The following is a 27625-nucleotide window of genomic DNA, read 5'->3' as shown; positions in this document are numbered from 1 at the left end:
CCCATATTTGAAAGCTAAGAATCAGAAGAAAAAGGCAAATAAATCAAAAAATAATGAAGACCAATTGAAAGAATTTGTCATCATATAACAAACTAAAAGTTAACTTAAAGGTGAACCACCTGTATTATCTGCCGCTCCCTCTCCCTTATGGCTTTCAGTTAGGGACAGTACATTCCTGGAGGTTTGACTGGTTTTGCAGACTGACAGCAGAGCAAGCAGTGAGTCAGTGTTTGGCAATGGTGTGGGCGGTGAGAGTAGTGATCGTGTTATGAGCCTGATGGAGATCAGTGATGTCAGACAGTGGTAGGAGGAGATCGCTCAGTCTGGAGAGTGAACGGGAAAAAGGGGTCGGGCGGAGACCATGAAGACAACTGTAAACACAGAGTCAGTGCAACACAGAAAGAACAAGCAGCAGCACACCTCCTGTATTGGAATGTCCGGATCCCAGCGCTCTGCATCCAAAGCACGACTTCTGTCAGGTGAGTCCATTAAGTTGTTTCGGAGGGGGTGTTGGTGGAAAGCAGTGGATACCCAGAAACCTAGTGAAACCTTTCGGTGGAAACTATTTAGGATTCGTCTCCGGAGCTGAGAAGTGGAGGGGGGCGTGTGCAGGCAAGTGTGGCGTCCAAAGGTACTTCTTTCATGGGAATCTTTCCATATAGAAAACTGAAACATAAACTGCTTGACACTTCCTTTTAAACTGAGAAGTTTGTAAATCAAGAAGTTTGTGTCAGAATGAAAATGGAACCATTACCTGTGACTACATTGTGGCTGCTCACCTTATTATTATTATTATTATTGTTATCATTATAATTATTATTATTTCTGGAATACAATTCATATGAGTGGGAGCTGCTCCCTTACATAACCAGTGACTTCATTACAAGTTACTGCCGCCCACAATTCATTTCAATTCAGGGTCCTTTAAAGTTTTGGAATAAAATATACAAAACTGAAACAAAAGTACACCACTGCTTTGCTTCCTCTATAGTTACACCCTTGTTACCTTTCAATATTAAACGACAGGCGACAGCTCAGCCAATAGCAAATAACCAAATCTGTACAGAAATAAAAGAATGCTTGATTAGTTTTACTAAACAATAGCTTTGTCACTAAACTTAGGCCTACACAGGGGTTAATAGTAGTAAATTAATTAAAGGGGTGTGCGGCCATGCAGGACATCTTGAGAGAGCTGTGTGATTAGCTGGAGTCCCTGCAGCACGAGTTAAACTACAGCTCCCATCATTCTTCTGACAGCTGCTGTTGGGGCATTTGTAAGGTTTCTATTTCTACCCATGAGGGCAAATACAGTGGCATAAAAAAAGCACAGCTCTTGTTGGTCCATTAATAATCTGTGCTGCATGCCTGTAAACGTATTTGAATCTATTTGATATATCAAGTTTTTCTTTTAACATTTTAATACAGCACTTGGCAATGCAGCTCAGAGATATTACAGGTAAGCTTGCCTTGATTATGTGTGTCAACGCTATTTATCAAAGAGTGAATTTCAGGATCTGGCCTGCAGCAGTTCTCCTTGTGTTTGGATAAGGGCTGAGTGTCAGAGCGGAGCTTGGGAGTGGTGATCACCAGTGTAACATGAACATATTTCTACTGCTGCTCCTTCTGTCAGTGTGGATGTGTTCTTGTATTTAATGCAAAGAGGGTGATTCTGTAATAGGGATTTACTGGTGCTCCTTTCATCATAAAACAGGGAGCTCGCGGGAGTATTAACTCTTTCATGGCTGGAAATGACTGTACTTTTGTGTGCAGATGCCTAAGAAATGGTCTGTGCTGTTTGTGATTGTGGCAGAACAACACTTCCTCCCTTTCACATTGTACCTTAAAATAGGTTTTATAGCAGCCTTGTAGGACAACAGTAATCAATGCTAAGATGTGTGGCGTGTGGGAATGATCGTGCTTTTAGTACCAACATGTAGATGAAAGGCTTCAGAGATGGATTTATCAGCTGATTTACCACTATATGTGTGTGCTAAAGAGCTTTTAGCTTTATTTTATATATTGCTTTAAAGGGTATAAAACAGGTATTTTCTTTTTCACAAGCCAGCTGATTGAAAGACCTGTGCAGAAGCATGTAGCGCTGGAGAGAAAAATACTGCTTTCACTTGCAGTTACACTTACAAATATCTTTTAATGAATGTTTAAGTTGCAAAATTAAAATGTATTTTTGGGTTTGCATCCCTTTTAAATCAAGCTTCCCAAGGAACTAGCAATACTAGCCACATTTTAATTTAAGTGATTGATTTGGGATAACCTAAATGCTATTGCGTGCAGGTCCAGACTGAGAATTAAAATAGGCCCTGCCATTTCAGGTACACAGAGGCCCAATCGGCACAAACAGCCCCCACCAGCCCACTAAATACTGACTTTCTATGGTACCTTATAGCAGCCCCTCTGGCATTTGCCAGAACCCACAGATTGCCAGTCCAGGTCTGATTGCATGGGTTTTGTGAAAATATTATTTAGTATGTAAAGGGAGTCTATGTCATCTTAAACCCCTTGCTTGTCAGCCTCTTTACTCTTAAAACACCATGTGGTACCAGACAGTTCTGGACTGGGCTACAAAATAAGCTCTGGAATTTCAACTACACAGAGGTTCAAATAGGCCTCCTACCAGCCCACTAAACAGTGACTGTCTATAGCATACCTCCCAACATTTGTAAATTAAAAAGAGGGACAAGAACACTTGTATGAGTAGCATCAAAATTGGCCACACCCCATAAATATCACATCCTTTTTACAAAATTTGGCAAGTTATGGAAAGCTTTAACACATTTCTGTGCGTTTTAGGGTTCAGGTTTTATGTCTTGTTACAGTTTTACTAATGAAGGTGAATTGCCCTTTAAGCTGCAAGTTACTGTTTCCCCAAGAGACCTGCTTATCTTAAATAGTTACAATTGTTTCTTTGCTTATCTTAAATTGTTACAAATTTGTCTAAGTGCACCTGTCATTCTGGGCTCTCTGCCAAAAGCCTCAGCTTTGAAACTTTGTATCGTTTTCTGGCTGTTCCATGCAGAAGCTCGAAGAGAAAGTGGGGACACTTCAGTAACGAACCGAGACTGCGGGATGAGCTGTCAAAATATGGACTGTTCCGCATTTGCCGGAATCTGCAGATTGCCAGTTCGGGCCTAGTACTGGACTCTGCTATTGAAAAGTTAAAGAGGACCTCTATCATTAGCGTGACTAGATATTACTGGGCCTTCGCAGCCCTTAATTTTTCAGGCCCCAAAAATGTCTAGAGATTGACCAGTTTTTCCAATATTTATTGAAATCGTATATGAATTAGGGCCTTATGGGGCCCCTATATAGCCTGGGCTCCCCTGCAGCACACTATGGATTTTTCATAGGTGTCCTCTCTTTGGGCAATGGCATTTTTAAACATTAAAATCTTGGGTCCAGCTACAAATGCCAGACAAACATTTGTTGAAGCCAATTGGTGTATAATTGGTTGGGGGGGGGGGTTGTGTTTTGTGCCTGCGTACAGTAACCTGTAGCAACTTACCCAAGTTGACTGATCAAACCTAGTTTCTGATTGATTGTGCTGAGTTACTACTCCAGAGTAAAATTGCAACAGTTTTGTGAATGAATCTCACAACCCCTCAGGTATTAGGTGTGCCTTTGGTAAGGTATTATGGCATTCATAAGCAAAACTAATAAAGTGCAATAGGATAACAGAGATGAATTCACCACTAATCTCACCCCAAGTGAAATTTAAATTGAGTTTTCTGGTATATCTAGAAAAACAAGTAGGAATTCTTTTCAAATCTCTCTCTAAGTGGCCTTTAAACGAGTCCCCATGCTGCTGCTCCAAGTCAACCCTAATTGGTTGGAACAGGCCACTAAATGTTGGGAAGTAAAAGCAAAGCCCTTTTTTTTGCTATGGGTAACTCCACTGGCGAAATTAAGCACCCATATTTGTAAATCAGAAGACTCTACCATGTATTGTATATTATTTAGGCTTGAACAAATAGCAGTGTCATTATATGTTGCTGCCCACTGATATCAGTGAAAAGAGGACTGGTAACCCTGCAACTGCTAGTATCACCCATGGTTGCATGAAGATGCATTTCCCTATCCTACTTCTAACTAGGGAGCATAGCTGTTTTTCATAGCATGTAATGCACTTGTGCATGATCTAAGGCTCAGGTTCTGGCTCCTGAAACAATGTTGCAAGCCAGACAAAAAGACCTGGAGGAGAACTGACTTCTGCTACATTGTTTCAAGAGTCAGAATCTAAGAGCACAAAGAGATAAACAGGTACTATTTTCAGCTGCAGATACATTTACAAACAACTTAAAATCACTAAAATTTGTATTCAAAATTACCTTTTGGGTGGAGATCACCTTTAAATCAATTACAGTATGTTAAGCTTAGAGCCTAAATGAAAGCTTTTGTAGCTCTGCTGATGGAGAAATGAATGTTGCTTTTTGTGCAGGTGCAAGATGCCTGTATAAAGAATATGATCCATCTGTTTTCACAAAGTTATATAACATTTAAGTTCTAAGGCAAACAGACACAGACAATTTTGTAGGATGATGTTGGATCAACAGATTGCATCCAAGCCGGATGTAGTTACATGGGTCAAAATATTATGGGACTGAGATGTGTGATGTAAATTACATGGATGATTATATAAATATTTTATGTTAAATGGGGAAATGCACCTAAAATTGTGGTTGTCTAAACAACCCTGTATTTGACTTGTTTTAATTATTTCTCTTTGTATGCTGTCTCCAACCTACGGTCTAAAACACTATCTGGTTGCTAGGATCAATATCAAACAGAAAAAAATATCAAACAGTCTATTAATCAAGGTTACTTTAAAATAATGCATGTAAAGTTAGTTTAAAGGTGAACTGTTCCTTTAAAAGAAGTGTTAACCTGTCTGTGTGCTGTACTGTTCAGTACCTTAGATAGAAAGGAGTTAACATTAGTAACAACAGACATGCTGTTTTTCAGCAGCTAGGAAATCCTTTTTCTTTCTGTGCTGGCCAAGAATGTTACAGGCAAATAAAAGCACATTGTTTCCTTTTAGTTGAACGGAGAATGCCAATAGTCTCCTGACATGGACTGGAAACACAGCATCACTAAATAAGTAAATAAAAATCATTATATAGATATTATCGACCTCTATATCCTTCCTAAAACAATGGTTCAACTGTGCACATTTGATTGATTTTGTTATTGGAAGACCTAATGCCACTAGATCAGTGTTGGACTGGGACACCAGGGGCCCACCCAAAAACCTTAGACCAGTGGCCCACTCTCAGTACTAATATTCTTCATCTCCTCAATCAACCTTTATTCTTCTAGTCTTTCTTTACATACAATAATCAATTGTTCCATCTATTTAGCCTGTTTGTTCTAATAGAAATAGGGAATGGCCATGAAATAGGCCAAAAGTTTAGCAGCACGAGGGCCCACTGACACCTGGGCCCACCGGGAGATTTCCTGGTATCCCGGTGGGCCAGTCTGACACTGCACTAGATATTATTACCTGTATCAGATATGCTTAATTCTTAATATAACTATATATAACTTAATATAACTTAACTATTGATTACATGTGGAGTTTTGTCTCTCATGTACTGTATAAATGAACTGTTTGTCTCTTGAATGAAAGAATATTGGTGGCTATTTCTGTTCATGTCTTTGTTATTTTATGTAAATATAAACTATAGAGAATGCAGTTATACTTTATAAGTGGTATGGTACACATTTCCCTGCCATTTTCTTGTGGTTGTGGAATGCCCTGATGTGGTTAAATTCAGCCAGACCAACAGGTTCCTTGTAATTTGTACCCAGCCAGGGCACACATAATTGGCTCTTTTGGCGGGTAAATCTGAAGCTGCAGTTTATATTTGTAGTTTTCATATGAGGCTTTTGTTTTGTCCACGTGGATGTGCTAAGGAAATTATCTTCAGTTTGAGAAACTAACACCAAGGGCCTTATTTATCAAAATTTATTTAAATAAAAAAGTCAGACCAAACTAGAATCCCCGATTGGACCTGATTTGTTATTAAAAATAAGCAAGATTTAATCGGATTGGGGGAATCTCTCGATTTTTTTCAAATTTTTTTCGACGAGAAGCCCGAATTTTTCAGATTTTTGCCCGAAAAGTGTGAAATAGTTGGATTTTCGGGCTAATTCCAGCACAGCCTACAGAAACTTCCAAATAGCATCAGAGCCTCTCCCATTGACTTATACAACCTCGGTAGGTCTAAGAAGACGGATTATCGCATGTGGACTGTTTCCATCCTTGTGGTCTAATAAATCTCGTAAAATTCTAGTTTTTGTAGTAGTTTTTTTGCATTCGAACTTTAATAGATAACTTATCAGTTTGCTCTATTTCCATATAAATTTTCTAATTCATTAAATAAAGTTTTCAGATTTTTTTTTCTTGGGGCTATTTAAACTAAGTAAAATCTTTAGCGTGCTGTAGTCTTTCGTTGATAAAAATGCAGTGTCCAAATGCCTGAATTTGTCCTTTATTAACTCCTCTGAAGTGAAAATGGGAGTAACATTGAAACTGCTGTTTTAGTTCATGAGAAAACCAGAAACTGAATCTTGATGCTTTGCTCTTTTTTTTTTTTTTTTTAAATTCTGGCCTTTTTTTCGTTCTCAAATTTTGTTTGGTTGCTCTCAGATTAATAAAAAAAAAACATTGGAAATGAGATATGATTAAAGGACATATATATAGTCTATATAGTTACAACTGCTGCTCATCTTAAAATAAACTTTAATTGTGTTGTGGAGAGCTGTATTCTGAGAAAAATTGCATTTGGCCTCCATTTTTTTAAATTATTATTTTTTTTCTGCCTCAGAGTATAAACTGGTATATGGTTGTAGCATTTAATTACCCTAGCAACCAGCAATCAGTTTAAATTTAAAAACTGGTGAAAAAGTAAAGCATCCGAAAAGAAAAACTGGAAAGCAATACTACTGTTCACCTGTTAAGGGAGAGTGTTTATTAAGTATTCATGAAAACAGTCAAGGAGGCGGGGGGGGGGCACCATGGAGATATCCATATTCCTTATATACATACCAAATTCCCCGCAATGGTCTGTAGTTTGATTTCATAGAGAATATCTGATACCATTGCTACAGCAGAGTTGGCCGCTGACTCATCCCCCATATCTGTGCTTTTAGCTGCTTTGTATTTTTGCAGTCAGTATTTTTCCTTGCGATTCATGCCTGTGGTATATTAAATGCCTTAGAGTAATAGAGTAGAGTAGTAGTGTTGGCACACCCTAATGCTATTGAATCATTGAACACGTCAGCTGCAAGGGAGGAATAGCCCATGGATTCCCTGATGCATCAGCTGAATTGGCATCTGGTATGCATTAAATCATAACTCTGTGAATGATTGTTAGGATGGCAATTAAAAATCGTCAATAAAAAGGCATATGCAATGCCATGGTGAAAATGGAGGGGTGTTTTGATGCATGGTAAAAGATAGTACATATCTGCATACAGTATGGAAGATAAGGCAAGTTACTATTTAACCTAACTGTTTGTCTTTCAAGCACATGTAGTACATCACTGTCTTTTCTAGAGAACTGAGAACAGTGCTGTTTGACATGTGCCAGTGTATTGTAATGTGAAATCTTGTGTACATTTGTTAGATGCAAAAGGTGTGGGATCTATTATCTAGAAACGTGTTAACTAGAATGCTTCTAAAACTGGCAGTGACATTTTGTGTAGTGTATTAATTTAACAGTCATTTTATTTTCATTGCTAATCCACTGTTCACATGTAATATAAGGGTCATGCTTTGTGATATGTTTAGAATGTCACACTGTTGTTTATTTTTTATTTTTTTATTATGGCACTTCAAAGATGTTTTGTCTCTGTCCTTTACATCTTGGTACTAGCCCTAAAACCATTCCTAAATAGTGGAAAATGAATGAATCAAGTGCACAGCCAATAGCCACTTGTGATGAATGCTTCAATCCTCTTAACATAGACGTACCACACATCTGAAGTTAAAGCTTTAGATCACAGCAGTAAATCTGCATTTGAGTGCTCTCTTCTTTCTTATCTAAAGCCATTCCTTAATAGGCCTGACACTGGAGTCTAGTAATGCTAGCCCCATGAAATCATCAAATATTATTATTCCACAAAAACTGTGTAGTGCTGATTTGTTTTGTGGCATCTTGGATCCTATATGTTCCTTTAGATTAAATAAGTTTCTGCCATTCCGTTGTTGCCGCACCTATTGCAGTTGAACCTGAGGGTGAGGAGAATTGGAGAAGCATAAAATATCAAAGATTTAGCACCAACAAAGTTTTTTAAGTTAGGTATCTGTTAATCCAGCACTAAAAATAAGCTATTTTCTTTGCAACAAATGCAATATTTTATATAATTTAAAACTGTTCGTTCACGTAAAGATACGCTCATTTGGGAAGGTTACCAAATAGGCCAGATGATCGGATAACCTGTCCAGTCAAAATCAAAACCTGTCCAGTCGACATCTGGACTATATTTGGCCAGATATCAGTAGTGCAGGTCTGTTTAAGGTCCCCATAGGCAAATCAGAGGCCAACTTGGTCTGAATGGGTCAAATTAGCATTTTAAGGTGGCCTAACGTTCAGATTACCCCCCGAGCAGATCTTTGCGTCGATGGCCACCTTTAGATCTGCTTGTGTATGGGCATCTTAATATATTCTTTCTAAAGTTCTGTTGAGAGACTTGAATGACATTTGACCTTTGTCTGAATACCTTGCTGTATGAGAATTAAAACCATTGAATTATTCTGAGCTTATTTGTTATCTACTGTGTGTGTAAAGGTGGCCATAGACACACAGATCCTATCGTACGAATCGAGGATTCGTACAATTTTCGGATCGTGTGTGGCGTGTGCCAACATCTTTCGTCCGGCAGAGATCAGTCGTTTGGTCAATCGGTCAGGTTTGATTTTGACCCGACCGATCCCGCCGGAGCCCATGGCACATCGTAATCGGATCATTCGGCCATATGGCCGAACAATCAGATTACCCCCGATATAACCGTGCTTGTTAATGGCATATCGGGAAAGATCCGCTCGTTTGGCAATGTTGCCAAACGAGCGGATCTTTGTGTCTATGGCCACCTTTACGTATGCCTTTTTGCCTTCAACTTGAATTGCTGACCCCATGGCTAAACAGCAGCATAATAATATAAACCTTAGAAATATTTTTGAAACAAAGACACCATTTTATCAATACAAAATAAAAATACAGGTATTGGGACCTATTTTCCAAAATGCTTGGGACCTGGGGTTTTCCATATAATGTGTGTTTCTTAATACCTTCTTCGTACCTTAAGACTATTAGCAAATCATTTAAAAATTAAATAAATCAAATAAGCTGGTTCTGTTTCCAATAAGGATTAATTATATTTTGGGTTCAAGTACAAGGTACTGTTTTAATATTACAGAGAAAAGGGAAAATCATTTTTAAAAATTTGGATTATTTGATTATAATGGAGTCTATGGGAGACAGACTTTCCTTAATTCGGAGCTTTCTGGATAACGGGTATCGGAATAACAGATCCCATACTTTTATAAAATAATACATACTGTATAAAACCATTTGATTTTTTTAGTTTTATTTGTCTTTTAACTTCCACAGGCTCTGGGTGACGGTGTTCTCTGTTGTTAAAAATGATCACATGACTAGGTACAGTCTTTCTGAATCACTATAGTATCCTTGCTAAACTTGGAAAGTTTTTCACCACTTGTAGAATGGTTTCTTTCATGTGCAAAGCAGCTGTAAACATTTGGCATTGAAACTGAAGTCAGTGAATAGAGCAGGATAAGAATCCTGGAGACAGGACTTGTATAGCAAAACAGTTTTTGTTTTAGCCGACTGCTCTTGTTCTTATTTACTTTATTTTGAAGATGTTTACTGCCAGTAACATGACATTCAATGCTCAGTAGTGCTGGTAGATATTTTTTTTCAAAGCTGCAGCTTACAATGGGTCCAAAAGCAACGGTGCCTTATTCTCAGATGGCTAAGGATACATGAGTTTGTGACAGCTGGAGGGGAGCTGTTGTTCAATATGGCCAGCTGTATAATTGATTGTGAATTATTATATGAAGGGCTGCTAAATAAATATGAATTTGTGCAAAATACAATGTTATTATGACAGCCGCTTGAAACTTGGAAACAGCACATTATATTTTACTTTGATACACTTTCATTTTTGATGTTACTGTTCCTTCAGGATTAAATGATTTTTCTTAAACTTCAGGTATGGTAATCGAAATTACAAAAAGAGCCTTTATCCCTTGGGAAACAGGTTCTACGTTTGAACGTGTGAATGTTTATATATTTTTATATGAATGTGACCTAAAACATCATCTGATTTTCAAATAAGTCTTAAAAGTAGAAGAAGCAATATGTGTGGCGGAGAGCAGTGGCTTTCTCTTTGCTATTCTGCCATACTGACCATTGCTGTTCAGTGTTCTTCTGATGGTGGACTCATGAACATCAATGTGAGACAGGCCTCAGTTGCTTAGAAGTTATCCTTTGTAATCTGTCATGCTATTAGACACCCTGCAGTTGGAGTTATCTTTGATGGCCGACCATTTCTGGATAGAGTAAAAATGGTCTTGAATTTCCTCCATTTGTACACGATATATCTGATTGTTCATTGGTGGAGTCCAAACTCTTTTGACATAGTCTTGTTACCTTTTCCAGCTTTATTGGCATCAACAACTCTATTTCCAAGGTCCTCAGACACCTCCTTTGCTTGAGTCGTGATATGCATCCACAAATGTGTTGCATATGTGATAAGGCTTTGTCGGATCCCCGTTCTTTATATAAAACCGGGTCTTTCACGCACTGATTGTCATCCTATTAACTGGAAACACCAGACTCTGATTTCACCTTCAAATTATATGATAATCCTAAGTGTTCACTTACTTTTGTCACACGCAGATTGTGTCTTTTTCTTTCATTAAATACATGACCAGATATAATCATTTTTGTTTAATTTGTTTAACTAGGTTTTCTTTTATCAGATGATGTTTTAGGTCACAAACTTTCACGCACGACTGTATATACAGTATCCGTGCTATAAAACATAAGATACATAAGCCATAATTATCCTGTACATTATAAACAGTGCTTATTGATGTCATCATTTACAGTCATTGCAAGTTTTGGATATGAGAAGATATGTCAGAGTTTGATGACTTGTATACAAGGATGCACATTATTCCCTATAAATACCATGTTTTTCCTTTGTATAATGTTATGTCTGCATAAATATAGAAAGGAAGAAACTCTAGAAGGAAAAAGGAAAAGTATTGGTCCTGATCAGTTAGTAAACATATTGGGAAATGTAGAGAATGGTATAGAAGGTATTAGAAGGTATTATTTCTACGTAAAAAATCTTCCTTAGTTCTAATTGTGGTGACTCATTAGTGGTTTTTAAGTGTAGCCATTAGTTCCTCTTTTCAGATTGTAGCATTGTGGTTAGCCTGTAAAATAGCCAAATAGGGCTTAAATGTATGTGACACCTTCCTGACATGAAGTTTAGCTCTTGGAGGGGGGAGGAAGAAGATTAAATTTTTTATAGGAATATGCATTCAGCCCAGCTATATACTTTTGTACTGATGGCACAAATGCCTCCATTCTTTCTGATAGTTTCTATCCTGTCTCCAACACATCTGTCAAACACAGACCCACCCCATTCAATTTACACTTAGGAAACTCCTTTAATTACTGTATTACCACAATATATTCTTAATTATAACCCTTTATCTCTCCTTCAGACTACTGTCCAGCCTCCTTTCCATTCTAAATTGCTTGACAGAGCTATCATTTCCAACAGGATTTGTTTTAGTCCAATGCACTGTAAATGGGCAGTAAACTTCTTATAGGACAAGGCACCACACTTAAATAGATGGCAAACCAAGAATCAGTTTTGTATTACTTATATGAAAGTTATACAGGCATATTTCAACCTCCATAGCTACCACATTTTAAGCTGTGTCAGAACATTGGTCTTGTTTTCCCTGTCATCACCTTTCCCATGTTTCTCTTTCTCATAACTGAAATGTGTATAGTGAGTGTAGAACCATATAAATACTGTAAATGGCACACTCGTAACTTCTGGCCTTGGGTTGCTCATGCCATAACCACTTTTCAAAAGGATGCAAACTTTGATGCTAGCTGCCCACGTCTTTGCTACTCCATAATTCAAAGGGCTTAAATTCATGAAAACAATCTGAAAATTATCAGCAATTCAGCAAAGGTTTTAAAGATATCCATTTCTAGCCATTGCTCTGAGTCACCATAAGAATGGCAGCCTCACAGTTTGGGAACCAATGCCCTCCAGTTGTTGTAGCCACTATAGTGCATGAAAAAAGGACAAAAACAATGTATTTTAATTTACTAAAAGCAGCATGCATATTTTTATGTCTGTTCCATTATTTTTAGATGTGAATAACTGCATCTGACTTGTAGGACGCTATCTGTCAATTCAGCAACAAAATCTCCTGTGTAGTTCTGACTTTACAGTAAAAACGTTTTCCAGTTAGCCAGAAGAACTCAACAACATGGTAATTTTAAGCGAAAACATAGACTCTACTGGTCCTTCCAGCCCTTCTGTTTTGCGGGTAGCTTTTGCTATCTGAAATGAGATGGCAAACACACACACACACTTGCACATGCATACACACCAAGAGGCACAATATATGCAGCAAACACCTTCCTTTTTATACAGTAATTTTTTTTTGCAGATTTCAGCTTTTCATCTGAAAACTGACAATTCTTTGGTAGCTCATGCAGAACAGATTTTACCTCTGCACCCTAGCAGCCAGAGAGTAAAAATTGAACCATTACTGCTGTTGGCTCATATTTACAGGCAGTATGTTGTAGACACTTTGCTTTAGTGGCCAGTCATTTTTTTCAGCTGTAATTCCCAGTTACCCTTCTCTTCCATTTCTGTTACACTGTTGGGTTTCATGAGTGAATGTAGCATTGCTAAATGCTGTTGAATGATCTGGCCAACTCTATTTGTAAACAAATAACAATCCCAAGCTTCAAATAAATGGATTAAATTCTTGGAAACAGAAAAAAAGAGTGGTTGACTTGTGAACATTACATTAGCATAATGTTCCATTAACAACATTTGCTGGTGCACTTAAAACTCTAGTGGGAAATCACTGAGCCAAACTTATTAGAGTTGTTATGAAAAGGGTTTTTGGTTGCATGTGTGTTGCCATTTAAATTGAGTTGGTTTTCTATTTATTTATTCATAGAAATCTGGTACTTTATATTCCTTTCAACCTAATCATGTCACATCTAATGTAAGCATGATTTAGCATTCATAAGTAAAAAAGCACCAACGGATCTGAGGAATCAACTTGGCCTACTAGGAACACTGTAGCTCCACCCCCTATGAATTTGTAGTGCCACCTACTGGGATTTTAAATGTAACCCCCTCCCACTAAATTTAGGAAGTTGAAGGGAACGATAACAGTGCAGTCACAACAGTGACAATTATCAGTATTTGTGATCTAATGGGAACTTGCTGTTCCCACTATTAGTGCTGAATCGTCAGATACAGATACAATTCTACTGTTTCTACCTATATATCTGACAATTCAGCTCTAACACATCTGTATTGAAAACTAATGAGGTAGCAGGAAAGATTGTATTTGTAACTTCTGTTGTCACCTTAAGAGGCCAGTATCAGTCCAATGACAGATCTCACTGAATTTGGAAGCACCTACAAATTGCATGTGGCCATTCCTATGCAACTACATCCTCCAATGCATCATTGTAAGGATCATTGGGAAGGCAATTGTCAGTATTGGGGCAAATTGTAGCAGACCCTCTTTCTGTTACTCTCAGTCAAAAGGCATTGCAGTCACTCACTCTTTTTTTTGGTGTTTTGCCATAAATCAGCGTTGACAAGAGGCTTATGAGCTAGATGTGGGCCTCCAATTGCACCATCATATTATTTGCTTAGATTTGTTTATTTACCAACAAAAGCTAGACTGCACTGCAAAGCACTTTGCACTTCTGGCCCCTAACCCCCCCCCCCCAACGCGTAGGGCAGTAGGTATTGGATTTTCTAAGTGGATTCTTTCTTAGTGGAAATGTAATGATTTGTTTTTGGTTGTGTGGTAACAAACTGCATTTTGTAATGTGAGAACTATCCAGTTGGAATGAACCTGCCTGAAGGGTCAATAGTGACATCTTCAGACCCTGTGGTCACACCTCAGGCAGATTTGTGAATCATTTGTTACCGTAAGACATCGCAGCAGTTTAACCAGTATGTCTGGTGAATGAGTTAACAAGAATGTGTAGGCTGCCTTATTGAAACTTCACGTAAACAAAGATAATAACCTTTAGCCCCTTTTTAGTTTGTATTCTATTTTTCTTTTTGTAGTAAAGGAATAAAATCAAGTTATGTCAGAAAACTGCATCCTTATTGAGGCATGAAAGTGCAGCCGTGAGAAACCAACACATGCAAAGTATTTACTACCTGTTCATATTCAAGAAAAACAACTAACATTGAAAGCTTTTTCAGAGTCTGGATGTTTGCTAATGAAGTTCACTAACGTATGGGTAAAAGAACTAATTTATATATACAGCCCATATATACAATTAATAGAACCCTAGTATCAAGATTAAATGAATACAGTCATCACCTAATTTCCTCTTTTTATTATAAAACCATTAATGTTCTACACACTTTAAGGGTTAGTTCACACTAGGAGATTCAGGGAGATTTTGTCGCCTGGCGACTAATCGCCTCGTCTTCTGAGCGATAATCTCCCCGAACTGCCTCAGCGTGTTTTCCCATAGGCTATAATGAAAAGTTGCCTGTGCTAATGCACATACGGCGAGGCGTTTTCCATAGTCGCCCGAAGTTGCCTGTTCACCTTCCAAACATTTTTTTTCAGTTTAGCTGTTTTTAGGTTATTCACCAGAAATAAAGACTGTTTTCAGTTGCCTTCCATCTTTTAATTTTTACAGTTTTTGTGAAACCAAAGTTTAATGTTGCAGTCTCTGGTGTTTCAGTCTGGCAGCTTAGTAATCAAGGTGCAGATTCTGAACTGTTACAATAAGCTCCATTAGTTGATACATTTCTCAGCAGCATCTGTAGAATATTAGCAATTATTGTATCAATTTTAACAGCTGCCTTTAATGAAACTCCGCTCAGCAGGGCCAAAGAAAAGAAATGTATCAACTAAATATATCAATTAGAACATGTACAGAGTTGGCATATACACAGTCATATGAAAAAGTTTGGGAACCCCTCTTAATTCTTTGGAGTTTTGTTTATCATTGGCTGAGCTTTCAAAGTAGCAACTTCCTTTTAATATATAACATGCCTTATGGAAACAGTAGTATTTCAGCAGTGACATAAAGTTTATTGGATTAACAGAAAATTTGCAATATGCATCATAACAAATTTAGACAGGTGCATAAAATATTACATGAATACTTAGTTGAGCCTCCTTTTGCAAATGTAACAGCCTCTAGACACCTCCTATAGCCTTTGATGAGTGTCTGGATTCTGGATGGTGGTGTTTTTGACCATTTGTCCATACAACATTTCTCCAGTTCAGTTTAATTTGATGGCTGCCAAGCCTGCTTCAAATCATCCCATAGATTTTCCTTGATACTCAAGTCAGGGGACTGTGACGGCCATTCCAGAATATTGTACTTCTCCCTCTACATAAATGCCTTTGTAGATTTCCAAGTGTGTTTAGGTTCATTGTCATTGTTTAGGGTCAAGTTACCGCTGCGTAACTTCAACTTGACTGATGCTTGAGCATTATCCTGAAGAATTTGTTGATATTGGGTTGAATTCATCCGACCCTCGACTTAAACAAGGGCCCCAGTCCCTGAACTAGCCACACAGAACCACAGCATGATAGAACCTCCACCAAATTTGACAGTAGGTAGCAGGTGTTTTTCTTGGAATGTGGTGTTCTTCTTATGTCATGCAAAGCGCTTTTTGTTATGACCAAACAACTAAATTTTTGTCTCATCAGTCCAAAGCACTTTGTTCCAAAATGACTGTGGCTTGTCTAATATGAGCTTTTGCATACAACAAGCTACTCTGTTTGTGGCGTGAGTGCAGAAAGGGCTTCTTTCTCATTACCCTGCCATACAGATGTTTATTTTCAGATCTTTTGAGAGTTTTTGAGGATCCCATTCTGTCACTCATCAGAGGAGAGTCAAACAGAAGCACAACTTGCAATTGGCCACCTCAAATACCTTATACACCTGCCTATGAAGTTCAAGGCTTAACAAGCTATTTGATCCTGCTTTTTGTTGTGGGACAGTAGCTCCAATTCTTAATTTATCTGTAGAATCCCTGCAATAAAACAAGATAGGGCTTTTGCCATAATGAATATACAAATAGTCACATGAGAACCTGGCTTCCAACATACAGGCATAAAAAAGTGACAACTCTTCTAGTCGTGATTTTTTTTTCCAATATTTCAACAATATTACATTGGTTTTAGGCACACGTATTTTTTTTAACCACATTTGACCATGTTGCTTACTCAGTCTGTTTAATTTCCCCAAAATTCTAATAGTTTTGCATTTGCTATAAAGGCTTTTGTCCACTGCTCTGTGCAAGCTTTTATCAGTATTGGTGTTATATTGTAATTAGACCATACATTCAGTGTAGTGCGGTAGCTAATCACATGCTCAGTAAAAGCTGATTGGAACAAGCATGTCCTTGGTTTGTGTGTGAGCAAAGTGCCTAACACAAACCAGAAGGTTGACTTTTAGTACTTGACAGGGAATAATACCCCTTTTTTAATATGAGTTCAGTGAATAAGCCTTGTGCTGAACTCTTGCATTTATGACAAAATGTTATGTTTTTTGATTAGGTTTACATGGTGAAACAAGATCAGGGTAATAACAGGTGCAGAATTTGCTCCAGTTCTAGTTCCCAATAGTGAAGGCTGAGCAGTTCAAGTTGACTGGTATGCAAGCATTTGATGGTTTCTATAGGTCTGTTGTGGAGGTAGAAATACTTTTTACTACTTAACTACTGAGTTTTAATTTGTGTTGGTTCACTAGTATGAATCCACAGTCAGATATTCTGATGCTGATACTTGCATACCTCCCAAAATTCCCTGGTCTTGAAATCTGAATATGTTATTCCATATCCCTGATTGCCCTGGGCATGTCTAGCCACACCCGATTTGAATCCCATGGCTTTATTTCACACCCTTTCCATTCAATGCTCTTGCAAAATAGATTGAAGTTGGGCGATATTAATTTATACTGTGCTTTTTGAACTAGGGTTCTAAGTAGAATAGAAAATACAGTTATAGGCCCTTGGGACGTGTGGTTTTTCAGATAAGGGATCTTTCTATAATTAGGATTTCTAATCTGTCTGCTAAAAGTAATTTAAACATTAATTAAACCCAGTAGGATTGTTTTGCTACCAAAATGGATTTATGCAGCTAACTTAGGCTCAAGTACAAGGTACTGTTTTGTTATTTTCAAAGGAAATAATAATTTTTTTTTTTAAAAATGATAATTATTTGCAAGCTTTTTCGTTAATGGGTTTCTAATAAGGGATCATATACCTATATATAATTAAACATTAGTGTAATATAATATGTAAGCAATAGTGTTTTCTTATTGTAAAATATGAGTATAAAAGCCACAAACTGTTTGATTTTATATAGATTGTGGATGTCTTCTCATATTTACAATATGGGAAGATTATATTTTATAAAACTGAAGTTTCAGGTCATGTCCCACAAATTATATAACTATGCACCAATTATATCTGGTGACATAACTAAGCTCTGTTTATAAAGATATAATTTCCAGGATATTCGGTGCTCTTGTGTCATAGCCTTCTGAGCATTGCTGCATGTTATTTTAGTGACCTAGTTACAACTTTAATTGTCTCAAATGTATTTTAATATAATTATATAGAAAGTATTTTATTTTACAGGTGACCGCTTCATAAGATAAGGATATGACTTGCCTCAGGTGCTAGCACTCGCAAGGGTTATTATATATTTTCAAGATCTGGATTCCATCAGATACATTTTGTAGAAGAAACGAATGCTGTGGTAATTCCATCCATACTTCTTTAAGAAGAATCCTTATTTTTATATTTGTTACACAAATGGATAACATTGAGACCACAACAACAGACAACCATTCCTTAAATCATCATAACAAAGCACTAAATGGTTTTCCAAGATCCATTTCATCAAACAGTGATGATGAGAAAAATGCAAAAAGCAAACCTAAAAGCATGTCTAATGGCTTGCGAAAAGGACTGAAACATTATCCAGATTATATTCGAATTACTATGGCAGCGGACTCTAGGAACAAATTTCCATTGGAGTGGTGGAAAACTGGCATTGCCTTTATTTATGCTTTCTTTAACATGGTCCTCACCACCGTTATGATCACAGTGGTACATGAGAGAGTGCCTCCAAAGGAAATCAGCCCTCCGCTTCCAGACAAGTTTTTTGACTACGTCAGTAGGGTGACATGGGCCTTTTCTGTTTCAGAGATAGCTGGGATGATTTTAGTTGGCCTTTGGACAGTCCAGTGGGTCTTCTTGAGATACAAGTAAGTATACAATACTATATTCTATATACTATACTATACTATACTAGGATGGGTTTCTTAATGTGGCTTATATTATATATATATGTATGTATATATATATATATATATATATGTATGTGTATATATATATATATATATATATATATATATATATATATATATATATATATATATATATATATACACATATATATATATATATATATACATATATATATATATATATATATATATATATATATATATATATATATTGAAAAAATGACCAGCAACTCCGAGATATTGGTGAATTATTAAAAGGTGTATTAAAGAATCACATGACAAGCCGACGTGACGTTTCGGTCCACACAGGGACCTTTCTCAGTTGCCTTGAGAAAGGTCCGTGTGTGGACCGAAACGTCACATCGGCTTGTCATGTGATTCTTTAATACACCTTTTAATAATTCACCAATATCTCGGAGTTGCTGGACATTTTTTCAATATTTAGTTTACTACCTTGCACCCGAGGCAAGCGGAGTGCTGCTCACACAAAGATATATATATATATATATATATATATATATATATACCAATTATTCTCAGACCAGCACTCCCTGTTATAAAAATTCAGTTATTTTATTGTTACATCGTATCTATACCCGACGTTTCGGTCCCCATTGGGACCTTTTTCATCAGGGTCTGTTAGCGATATAATTACAGTGAGGTCATACCTCCCAACATTTTGGAAATAAAAAGAGGGACAAATAATACAACAGTTAAATTTTTTGACCATTCCCATTTTTGGTGGCCACACCCCCTAATTACCATGTCCATTTTACAAAATTTGGTAGGTTATGAAAATTTGATCATATTTCTGTGTTTTTTTTCAGTTATTACAGTTTTGTTAATGAAGGTGAATTGCCCATTCACTGAAGTAAAAGTTTGTGCCCATTAGGCTGTGTCTAACTTTTCCCAAGGGACCTCCTTATCTAAATTGTTACAATTACTTAATATTAATTGTTACAAAACAACTGCACCTGTGGCTGTTCTGGGCTCTCTGCCAAAAGCCAATTAAGTTAGAAACTTTGTATCTTTTTCTGGCTGCTCAGTGCAGAGGAAATCTGGACTTTTCAGTACAAACGCGGGACTGTGGGTTGAGCAAAAGCGAGACTGTCCCTCTGAAAACGGGACAGTTGTGAGGTATGGTGAGGTGCCTAACAAATGTGCAGCCCCAAATAAACAAGCCTTTCCTTCTCCTTTAATTACACTGCTTGAAACTAATGTGACTGGGAAATTTTAGTGGTAAGAAAGCAAGAGGGCTAACGATCTAGTATCTAAATAATTTTTTAACCCTTTTTTATTTTAATTTTTGCAGATCAATTGTGAGCCGACGATTTTTCTTTATAATCGGAACATTATACTTGTATCGATGTATTACTATGTATGTTACTACACTGCCAGTGCCTGGTGTCCATTTTCAGTGTGCTCCAAAGGTAAACATTTTCACTCTGTCATTCTTTGTACTCTCTCCTCAGACCCGAATCGTACTATTTATTTGTTTTTTTTTTTTATTACCCAAATTTTTCAGATTTTTGCACGAAATAGTTAGAATTTCAGGCTCATTTCAGCATAGACCACATAAACTTCTAAATTGTTTAGGGACCTCTCCCATTGAATTATATACAACCTTGGCCGGTCTGAAATGGCAGATTTTTGGATTGTGACTTTTTGCAGGATCTTAAAACATTTTTTAAAAAACATTTTAATTTTGCACCAAAAAGCCCAACCGAACTTTAATAAATAACCCCCTTAAAGTTAAAGCATATAACATTATAGAAATAACCTCCCACACAAGTTGGGGAAGGGGTTGAAGTGGGACCATGTGAATCAGAGGCAGGCCGTCATGGTTTCGTCTCAGTGTGAGAAAACATGGATGTCCGTATATATATATATATATATATATATATATATATATATATATATATATATATATATATATATATATATATATATATATATATTTTATACACCATCTGAAGGGAAGGGTTTTTTTTTTTCCCCATTAAATTTGTGACTGCTATGGCCTGGACCTGAAATGGGTTGCCAAATTGTAGAATGTATATTTTCATTTCAGGTTATAAAGTGTATAATATGTAGACATGTAGAGTTTAGTGGTTCTTTAAACCTGTTTTCTTTTTTTCCAGCTGCATGGTGATTTTTACGCACAGTTGCAAAGGATCCTCCGATTAATATCTGGCGGTGGTTTATCTATTACAGGCTCTCACATATTGTGTGGCGATTTTCTGTACAGTGGCCATACTGTTATTCTCACCCTGACTTACCTGTTTATTAAAGAATGTAAGCTCAAAGCAAACTTATCCTGTGTGCTTCTAATGTTGATTTCGTGATTTCCAAGTTTGTGCAGGAAAATCTTTAAACTAGTGCTTCTCAACCTTTTTAATCTATGGCCTATGGCACACATATTGTGTGTTCTCTGCCCAGAGTAAAAATATTGGCAAAGAAAACACTGGTTCAAGCCCGTCCACCCAGTATCTTTGTGCATCAACATATATGAATCTCACGTGTGTGTTTTCTGGCCAAAATCTCCTCTGTAGACACACTGACAAATAGGGAGGGGCACCAAATTGGTGTTTTTTTCACCTCTGTATTTAAGCCAGTGAATAAATGCAACGTGTGTCGTAGGCCACATGTTTATTATAGGAATCACCCACCATCTGATAGCTCACTTTTGAAATTACAGTTTTAGTTATATGTGTGTGCTGATCCTATGTCTGCAAATGTTTATACGGTCTACACAGACAAAACTATAATAATTTATAGCCACAATAGTATTACATGTAATATTGTATCACAGACATTAAAATGGCCTGCTTGTGACTATTTCTAATTGTGTTCTTATATCAGCAGTTTAACAATTGTGATATGGAATTCTTTTTGTCATAAAGCCCTCATAACTGATACTCTCATTCTCACACATAGGGAAAGTTAATCGACTACTGTATTTTGGGCATTTTCAGAGCCATGGAACCCAAAAATTAGTATGAAAATTATTGTCTATTGGCTGTTGTATTCAAAAATGTAGAAAAAAATGAGGGGGTCATGGAAACTAGTGCCTAGCCCAGAGGTAATTTATGCACGAGACAAGTACCTTTTGTCCCAACTTTCACTCAAACCTCCCTCCCCTCGACCTGGCTTTCCTGGCTGTGGAAGTGGCAACCCCCACTCTATATATATATATATAGAGTGTTTGATTGCAGTGGTATCATATTTATTGCAGTTTGTAATGTTCAATGTTTTTATGTTACTGAGAACGTGAGTTTTGCAAGTAACCTAACTCCTTTAAAAATCTGATAATGATAATGAATTTATCTCAGTAGAACTGTGCTTGATTTTCTCCAAATTGTCAGAAGCTCTCTCTAAAACCCAGAATTCCATTTGTGAGCATCCTGTATCATTAGGATTATACAGCTTTCAAAGCCAAGACACTTATCGTTGCTGCAAGCTCAGGATGCAGAAGGCTGTAATGGTTTCTTTTTATAGCTACTTTCCTCTCAGAGAGATACTCTCTTGTCCTAAACATTGTCACGCAGTATGCCATTATGTACCTGAAATAGATGATGGTTTGGGGGGTGGCTTATCTCCTAAACAGAGTGTAATTAGGTTTGGGAATAGGGGGTAGCTAAGAGAACAAGTCTGCATTTGAATGTAGCTGCCCTTTAGAGTTGAACCCAGTGTCAGACTGGGATGCCAGGGGCCCACCAGAAAATCTTAGGCTGAGGGCCCACTTTCCAAACTATTATACCTCCTCTCCTTACTTAACCTCTATATTCTTCTAGTCTCGTTTCTCTACCTACTATTCTTTCATTATTAAGCCTTGTGTTCCCATAAAGAAATAGGGAATGACTATGAAATAGGCCAAGAAGCAAGAGGCCCATCTGGAGTTTTCCTGGTGTCCCGGTGGGCCAGTCCGACACTGGTTGAACCTTATACAAATGTGACTGCTATTCTGCCACTTTGTATAAATGCTATCAGTGTAAAATGCCTCAATCACATGAATCCATTCATTAGTAAATTCTACTAGTCTCTGAAATTAGACATTTCTGAAATATAAGAGAGTCCTTAGCCATTTTCAGCCACCATCATCCCTGCTTCCAATTGTAAAAATATTTTTTTTTATTTGAACTTGTAATATAGGCTGTTTTCCTTGCATGTCTGCTTTCTCTCAAGGGACATTTCTGGCCAGATGCTGGCGAATTAGCAAGATATCTGATCATCTTATGTCCCATATTATTGCATTATGCATTTTATTGGAAAAATAACCCCCAACCCATCCAAACTTTTAACTATTAAAGCCAGAGCAAAGTCCGTCACTTCCAGTCACAGGTTTCATGGCAGTGATTAGGAACCAGGAGCATGTGCATTGGATGGCAACCAGTGGGCCTGGACCTGTGTGTATGCTCCTGCTCTTGGCAGATGCCAAATCCACTGTGTAGCTTTGCACTTGGGGAGCCAATACAGGGGTACAGAAGAGTTGCCCTGTGAGAGTTATATGGTTGGAGTGGGGGCTTTGTCCCATGCACAACAAAATGCATGGAAAGGCATAATCAGCATTAGCTGATACAGTGTATACAGTGTATATACAGTTTTCATTATAACTATTGTGGGGAATGTACAGTGTTATTGTGGACCCCTCTGTGGCCTTCCCTCTAGTCTCTGAGTATACTGTAGTGATGCCTTCTGACAGATTTGTTGTGTTCTATGGCGATTTCTCTATAGACACAGCTGCAATATACTAATATATAAAGCTGCGCCCCTTATTTTCTCCACCTACTGTATCTTGTGAAAATGAATTGGACTAGCCCACTTCCATTCCATTTATTCACAAGGCAGTCTGTAGGTTTTGACATTTAGGGGGTTCTTTATCAAAAAGTATTTTCTGAAAACTACTCCGACAAAATCCGCACAGGGTTTTTTTCCCCCTTATTTATCAATACATTTTCCTTAAAATTTCCTGTGCGAGAAAAAACTAAAAAAAAAATCGCATAAGAATCGAATCATACTAATTTTTGGGATTTTTGCCTGAAAACCACAAAATCTTGTAGTCCGTTTTTATTCAGACTTTTAACAACCTCGGGGTTTTATGAATCCCAAAAATTTTTGCTTTTTTTCCCCCTAAAAAAAACACAAATTTGTCGAGATTTTGGCACTCAGTCTTTAATAGATAACCCCTGTAAAGTGGCATTTTAATATGGGGCATCAGTCGAGTGCTCAGAGTCTCAAAATAAATATACAGAGAAGGCATGTTCTGTAGGCTCTGTAACTATAGGCACAAAATTTGCCAGGTGCATTAACCCAGATTGACCAGTGAGACCAGTAAATGCTACCTGTTGATTGGTTGCTAAAGGTGATAAGAACTGAAGTAAATGTTGCACTTCCAATTTCATAACCCCCTTATTGTCTTATAATAACACTCAATTATCTGTGTAGTTTCTGCCTGCTTCTGAATTTTACCATATATACCGAATATGTTGATGTTATAAAAAAATTAAAATGTATCCCCTTTTTTTGTAGATTCTCCCCGACACTTTTGGTGGTATCATTTAATCTGCTGGCTACTAAGTGCTGCAGGCATCATCTGCATACTAGTGGCACATGAACACTATACAGTGGATGTGCTTGTTGCCTACTATGTAACTACCAGACTCTTCTGGTGGTATCATACCATGGCTAATGAAAAGGTAGGTCACAGGTTTTCTTTTTAACCTATTTCAGCTTTCAGAGCTAGTGTATCATAAATTACATGAGTGAAGGTGACTGTTTATCATACTGTATAGCTTAATATACGTAAAGGTTAACTCAACCATTATTTATATTCCTCATGCATTATGAAATTCATTATTTAAAAGAAAATTACAAAATTAAACACCTGGTTACCATTAGCTATTAACTAGCTAAGTGCTATTTTGGGAGGCTTCAGAAATGTATCCTACAAGACCAGGTTTTTGACATAAACTGAATGTATGCTTCTGACACTGTACTGCTCCCAGTAGAAATATTTTTGGCTTCATTTGCTTGCAACAGGTGAAACAATGAGATGGAAAACAGCTGCTCAGCCACTTTCATTAACTTGCCAATTTTCAAGCACAAATAATTATTTTAGTTTTGTTTTATTGTGTGTATGCAGTTATTTGATTCTATGAAGTGCTGACGTACTGTATTACAATGTGTTTTTTCTGTTCTGTAAATCACATAACAGGATATCTTTAATCCTGACTAGTAAATTAAAAGGTTATCATATATCTGTGTTGGGCTAGAGTTGGGCTTGACAATTAAAGAGTTACTTTTCAGAAGAGCTAGGGTAGGATGAGAAGGAGAACTCGAGAACTCGGAGGGCCTTATTTATCGAAATCCAAATTTTTCTGATTATTTTAATTAAAAAAAGTCTGACCAAACTAGAATACACAAGTGTAATTTATTTATTATTAAACACGAAGAACAAGAAGAAATCATGTGAAAATCCAAATTGTGCGATTTTTTTTTTTTTTTTAAATATTTTTCCGGAATCACTCAAAAATCCAACTATTTCAAACTTTTTGGGAAAAAATTTGGGCTTTTCCGAAAAAATTTCGAAATTGTTGGATTTCCAAATAGGATAGGGACCTCTCCCATTAACTTATATACAACCTTGGTAGGTCTGAGATGCCGGATTTTCGGATTCTGACTTTATCCATGCTCGGAGTATAATAAATCTCTTTTTCCACAAAAAATTTGGATTTTATAGCAAAAAAAACCTCATATTTTCCAAGTTTTTGGCATTCAAACTTAAATAAATAACCCCCAGAAAGTTGTGGATAAGATTTGATTTGAGACATGCTTCCCATCCTCTTAAATAACGCTTAACACTGTTGTAATTTCAATGTGCTACTGCATGGTATTATCTTTGTGTCATTATGCCTCAAACAGGTTGGGCCAGCTTGCACCTCATAGGCAGCATTTTCCCATCAGGTTGAGAATTTCAGCTTTGTTGCTGTTTCATCTGAATACATTTTTACATGTTTCATAGTTGTGTCACGTGGCTGCTTTATGTAACAGGAGCCTTCTGACAATACCATCCTACCACCTCAGTGACCCCAGTAAACCCCCCTTTTTAAGTATATTTCTCATCTTTGTTCTGCCTCCTTTCCTTGTGTGCATCTATTTCAATCTATCTGCATTGATCTATCTATCTAGTTTGTCTGGATCTGTACATTTTGCAGAAAACATGCTTTTATATTTTGTGTAGCCATCTTACAATAATTGTTAGTGTTATCTCTTCATTCAGAGGCACATTTCACAGCTCAAACTCGCATTAAAGACAGATTAATGTGCACATCTCATGCCATTACATCATTGCTGCAGTGCCTTGGCAGACAGAGAAGGCTATAAAGCTACTCCATCCCACAAAATCAAAATATTTGAATTCTGTTCTTTAATTTTTTGTCACATGTAAGGTTCAGATATCATATATTGTAGTGCAATCATTTAGTTTCTCTCATAAGTCTCATTTTCACTGCTAAATGAGCCAGCTCCATGAGTACCAGGACAGCAAAATATTTCCTCCATGCAACCATAAAGAGTGCCAATAACCTTTCCAACAATAAAGTAACATATTTCCCCCCTCATTACACTATTTAAGCGTATAGTTTGTTGCTTTTATCCAAAAGTAATCTTAAATAGTCATGTGTGGGTCAGAGAAAACTCAACCTGTACCCAACCCTTACCCACAAAACCTTAACCTGCACTCATCCCAAACACGCAAAATGTTGCCATTGTAGGACCCACACCCATGTATACTAGTTCTATACACTTTTTCTGCACTCCCATCTGGTTCCAAGAAAGGGAGTCTTCGGGAGAAGATTGTCTCCCCAATGTGACGCATTTCCAACGCACACCCTCAATGGCCATACAGATTTTAACTCCAAACCAGTGGGTTTTGGGTCAACCCACTCATCACTTATCCAGTAACGTAACTAGAGGGGGGCGGACCCTGGTGCGGGACGTGCAGCCGGGCCCCCGCCCCCCTCCGTACGTCATTTTCTGCCGGGGAAGTCATTGGCACGCAAGCTGCCGGGGGACCCTGAGGGAGTGCGGGCCCTGGCCCAATCACACCCTCTGCTCCCCCGGTAGTTACGCCACTGCACTTATCCCAATGGGTGTCCCTTAAAGTGTGAAAATTGTAGATTTATCAATATAGTGCTTAATTAATGCTATACTATACTAAATCTGAGAATTAATGAAATTAAAATAATTGTTATTTTATTGTTTTTCCCCCCAGTGTTTAAAAACCTCTTCTCCAACAAATTTACTTACCAGAACGTGGTGGTTTCCAGTATTTTTATTCTTTGAGAAGAATGTTCAGGCCGGTATTCCATGCACTTACTCCTGGCCCATCTCTTGGCCTCCCAGCTGCTTCAAAGCAACATGCAAAACCTATTCAAGAGTACAGAAGACAGGAGAGGATGTTGAAAAGGCCACCTGAATTCTGTCAGTAGACTCCACATTTAAAACAAACTCACAGAAAACGGAAGACTTTTTCAATGCTGTAACCAAAGGAATATTTTCTTGTTTTACAAGAATATAACTAAATGAAGTGGACCAAAGTTTTATTTATTTGATTGCAAAGGTAGTTGAAAATGGGATTAAACTGTAATCCCTGCTAACGTAATTTTAACAAACACTAAATGAGTTTATGGCCAGATCGCATCCTGGCAAATGAATTTTAATGGAATAGTAAAAAAAACTTGTTTGGAAGTCAGTAGTATTCCTAATTCTGTGCTTGTGGATGCATATTTTGCTAATGAATTGGCCTGTCACAAAGTCTCTTACAGGGTACAGTGAACTTCAAGGTAGCTTCCCTTCTAGCTTCTCTGATCCATAATAAGGACTGCCCTTTGAAAACACATCTGGGAGGTTGGAGCTAGAAGCTCTGTTGCATCTTTTAAGAAAGCACCTTGGAGAGCTCTTTGCAATATTAATAGAAGTTTTAAATTAATTGG

The 27625-nt window shown here is 37.3% G+C and overlaps 1 protein-coding gene across 3 annotated transcripts; it reads left to right on the top strand.

The window, feature by feature from the left end:
• The first annotated feature begins 213 nt into the window (after positions 1-213).
• sgms2.S (sphingomyelin synthase 2 S homeolog) lies at positions 214-27380 on the top strand. 3 transcript variants are annotated; one of them, XM_041579653.1, is made up of 7 exons: positions 214-479; positions 5054-5113; positions 17959-18590; positions 19945-20062; positions 20774-20927; positions 24162-24328; positions 26905-27380. In XM_041579653.1, the coding sequence occupies exons 3-7, from the start codon at positions 18136-18138 to the stop codon at positions 27106-27108; spliced, it is 1098 nt and encodes a 365-aa protein (XP_041435587.1). In that variant the 5' UTR covers positions 214-479; positions 5054-5113; positions 17959-18135; the 3' UTR covers positions 27109-27380. The 3 variants fall into 3 exon arrangements, with proteins under 3 accessions (XP_041435587.1, XP_041435586.1, XP_041435588.1); XM_041579652.1 differs by lacking the exon at positions 5054-5113; XM_041579654.1 differs by lacking the exons at positions 214-479; positions 5054-5113 and adding an exon at positions 733-1456.
• The last annotated feature ends 245 nt before the right edge of the window (positions 27381-27625 follow it).

This window comes from Xenopus laevis, chromosome 1S (genome assembly GCF_017654675.1).
Source record: "Xenopus laevis strain J_2021 chromosome 1S, Xenopus_laevis_v10.1, whole genome shotgun sequence".
Classification (NCBI taxonomy): domain Eukaryota; kingdom Metazoa; phylum Chordata; class Amphibia; order Anura; family Pipidae; genus Xenopus; species Xenopus laevis.
This window is presented reverse-complemented; position numbering and strand designations above follow the sequence as displayed.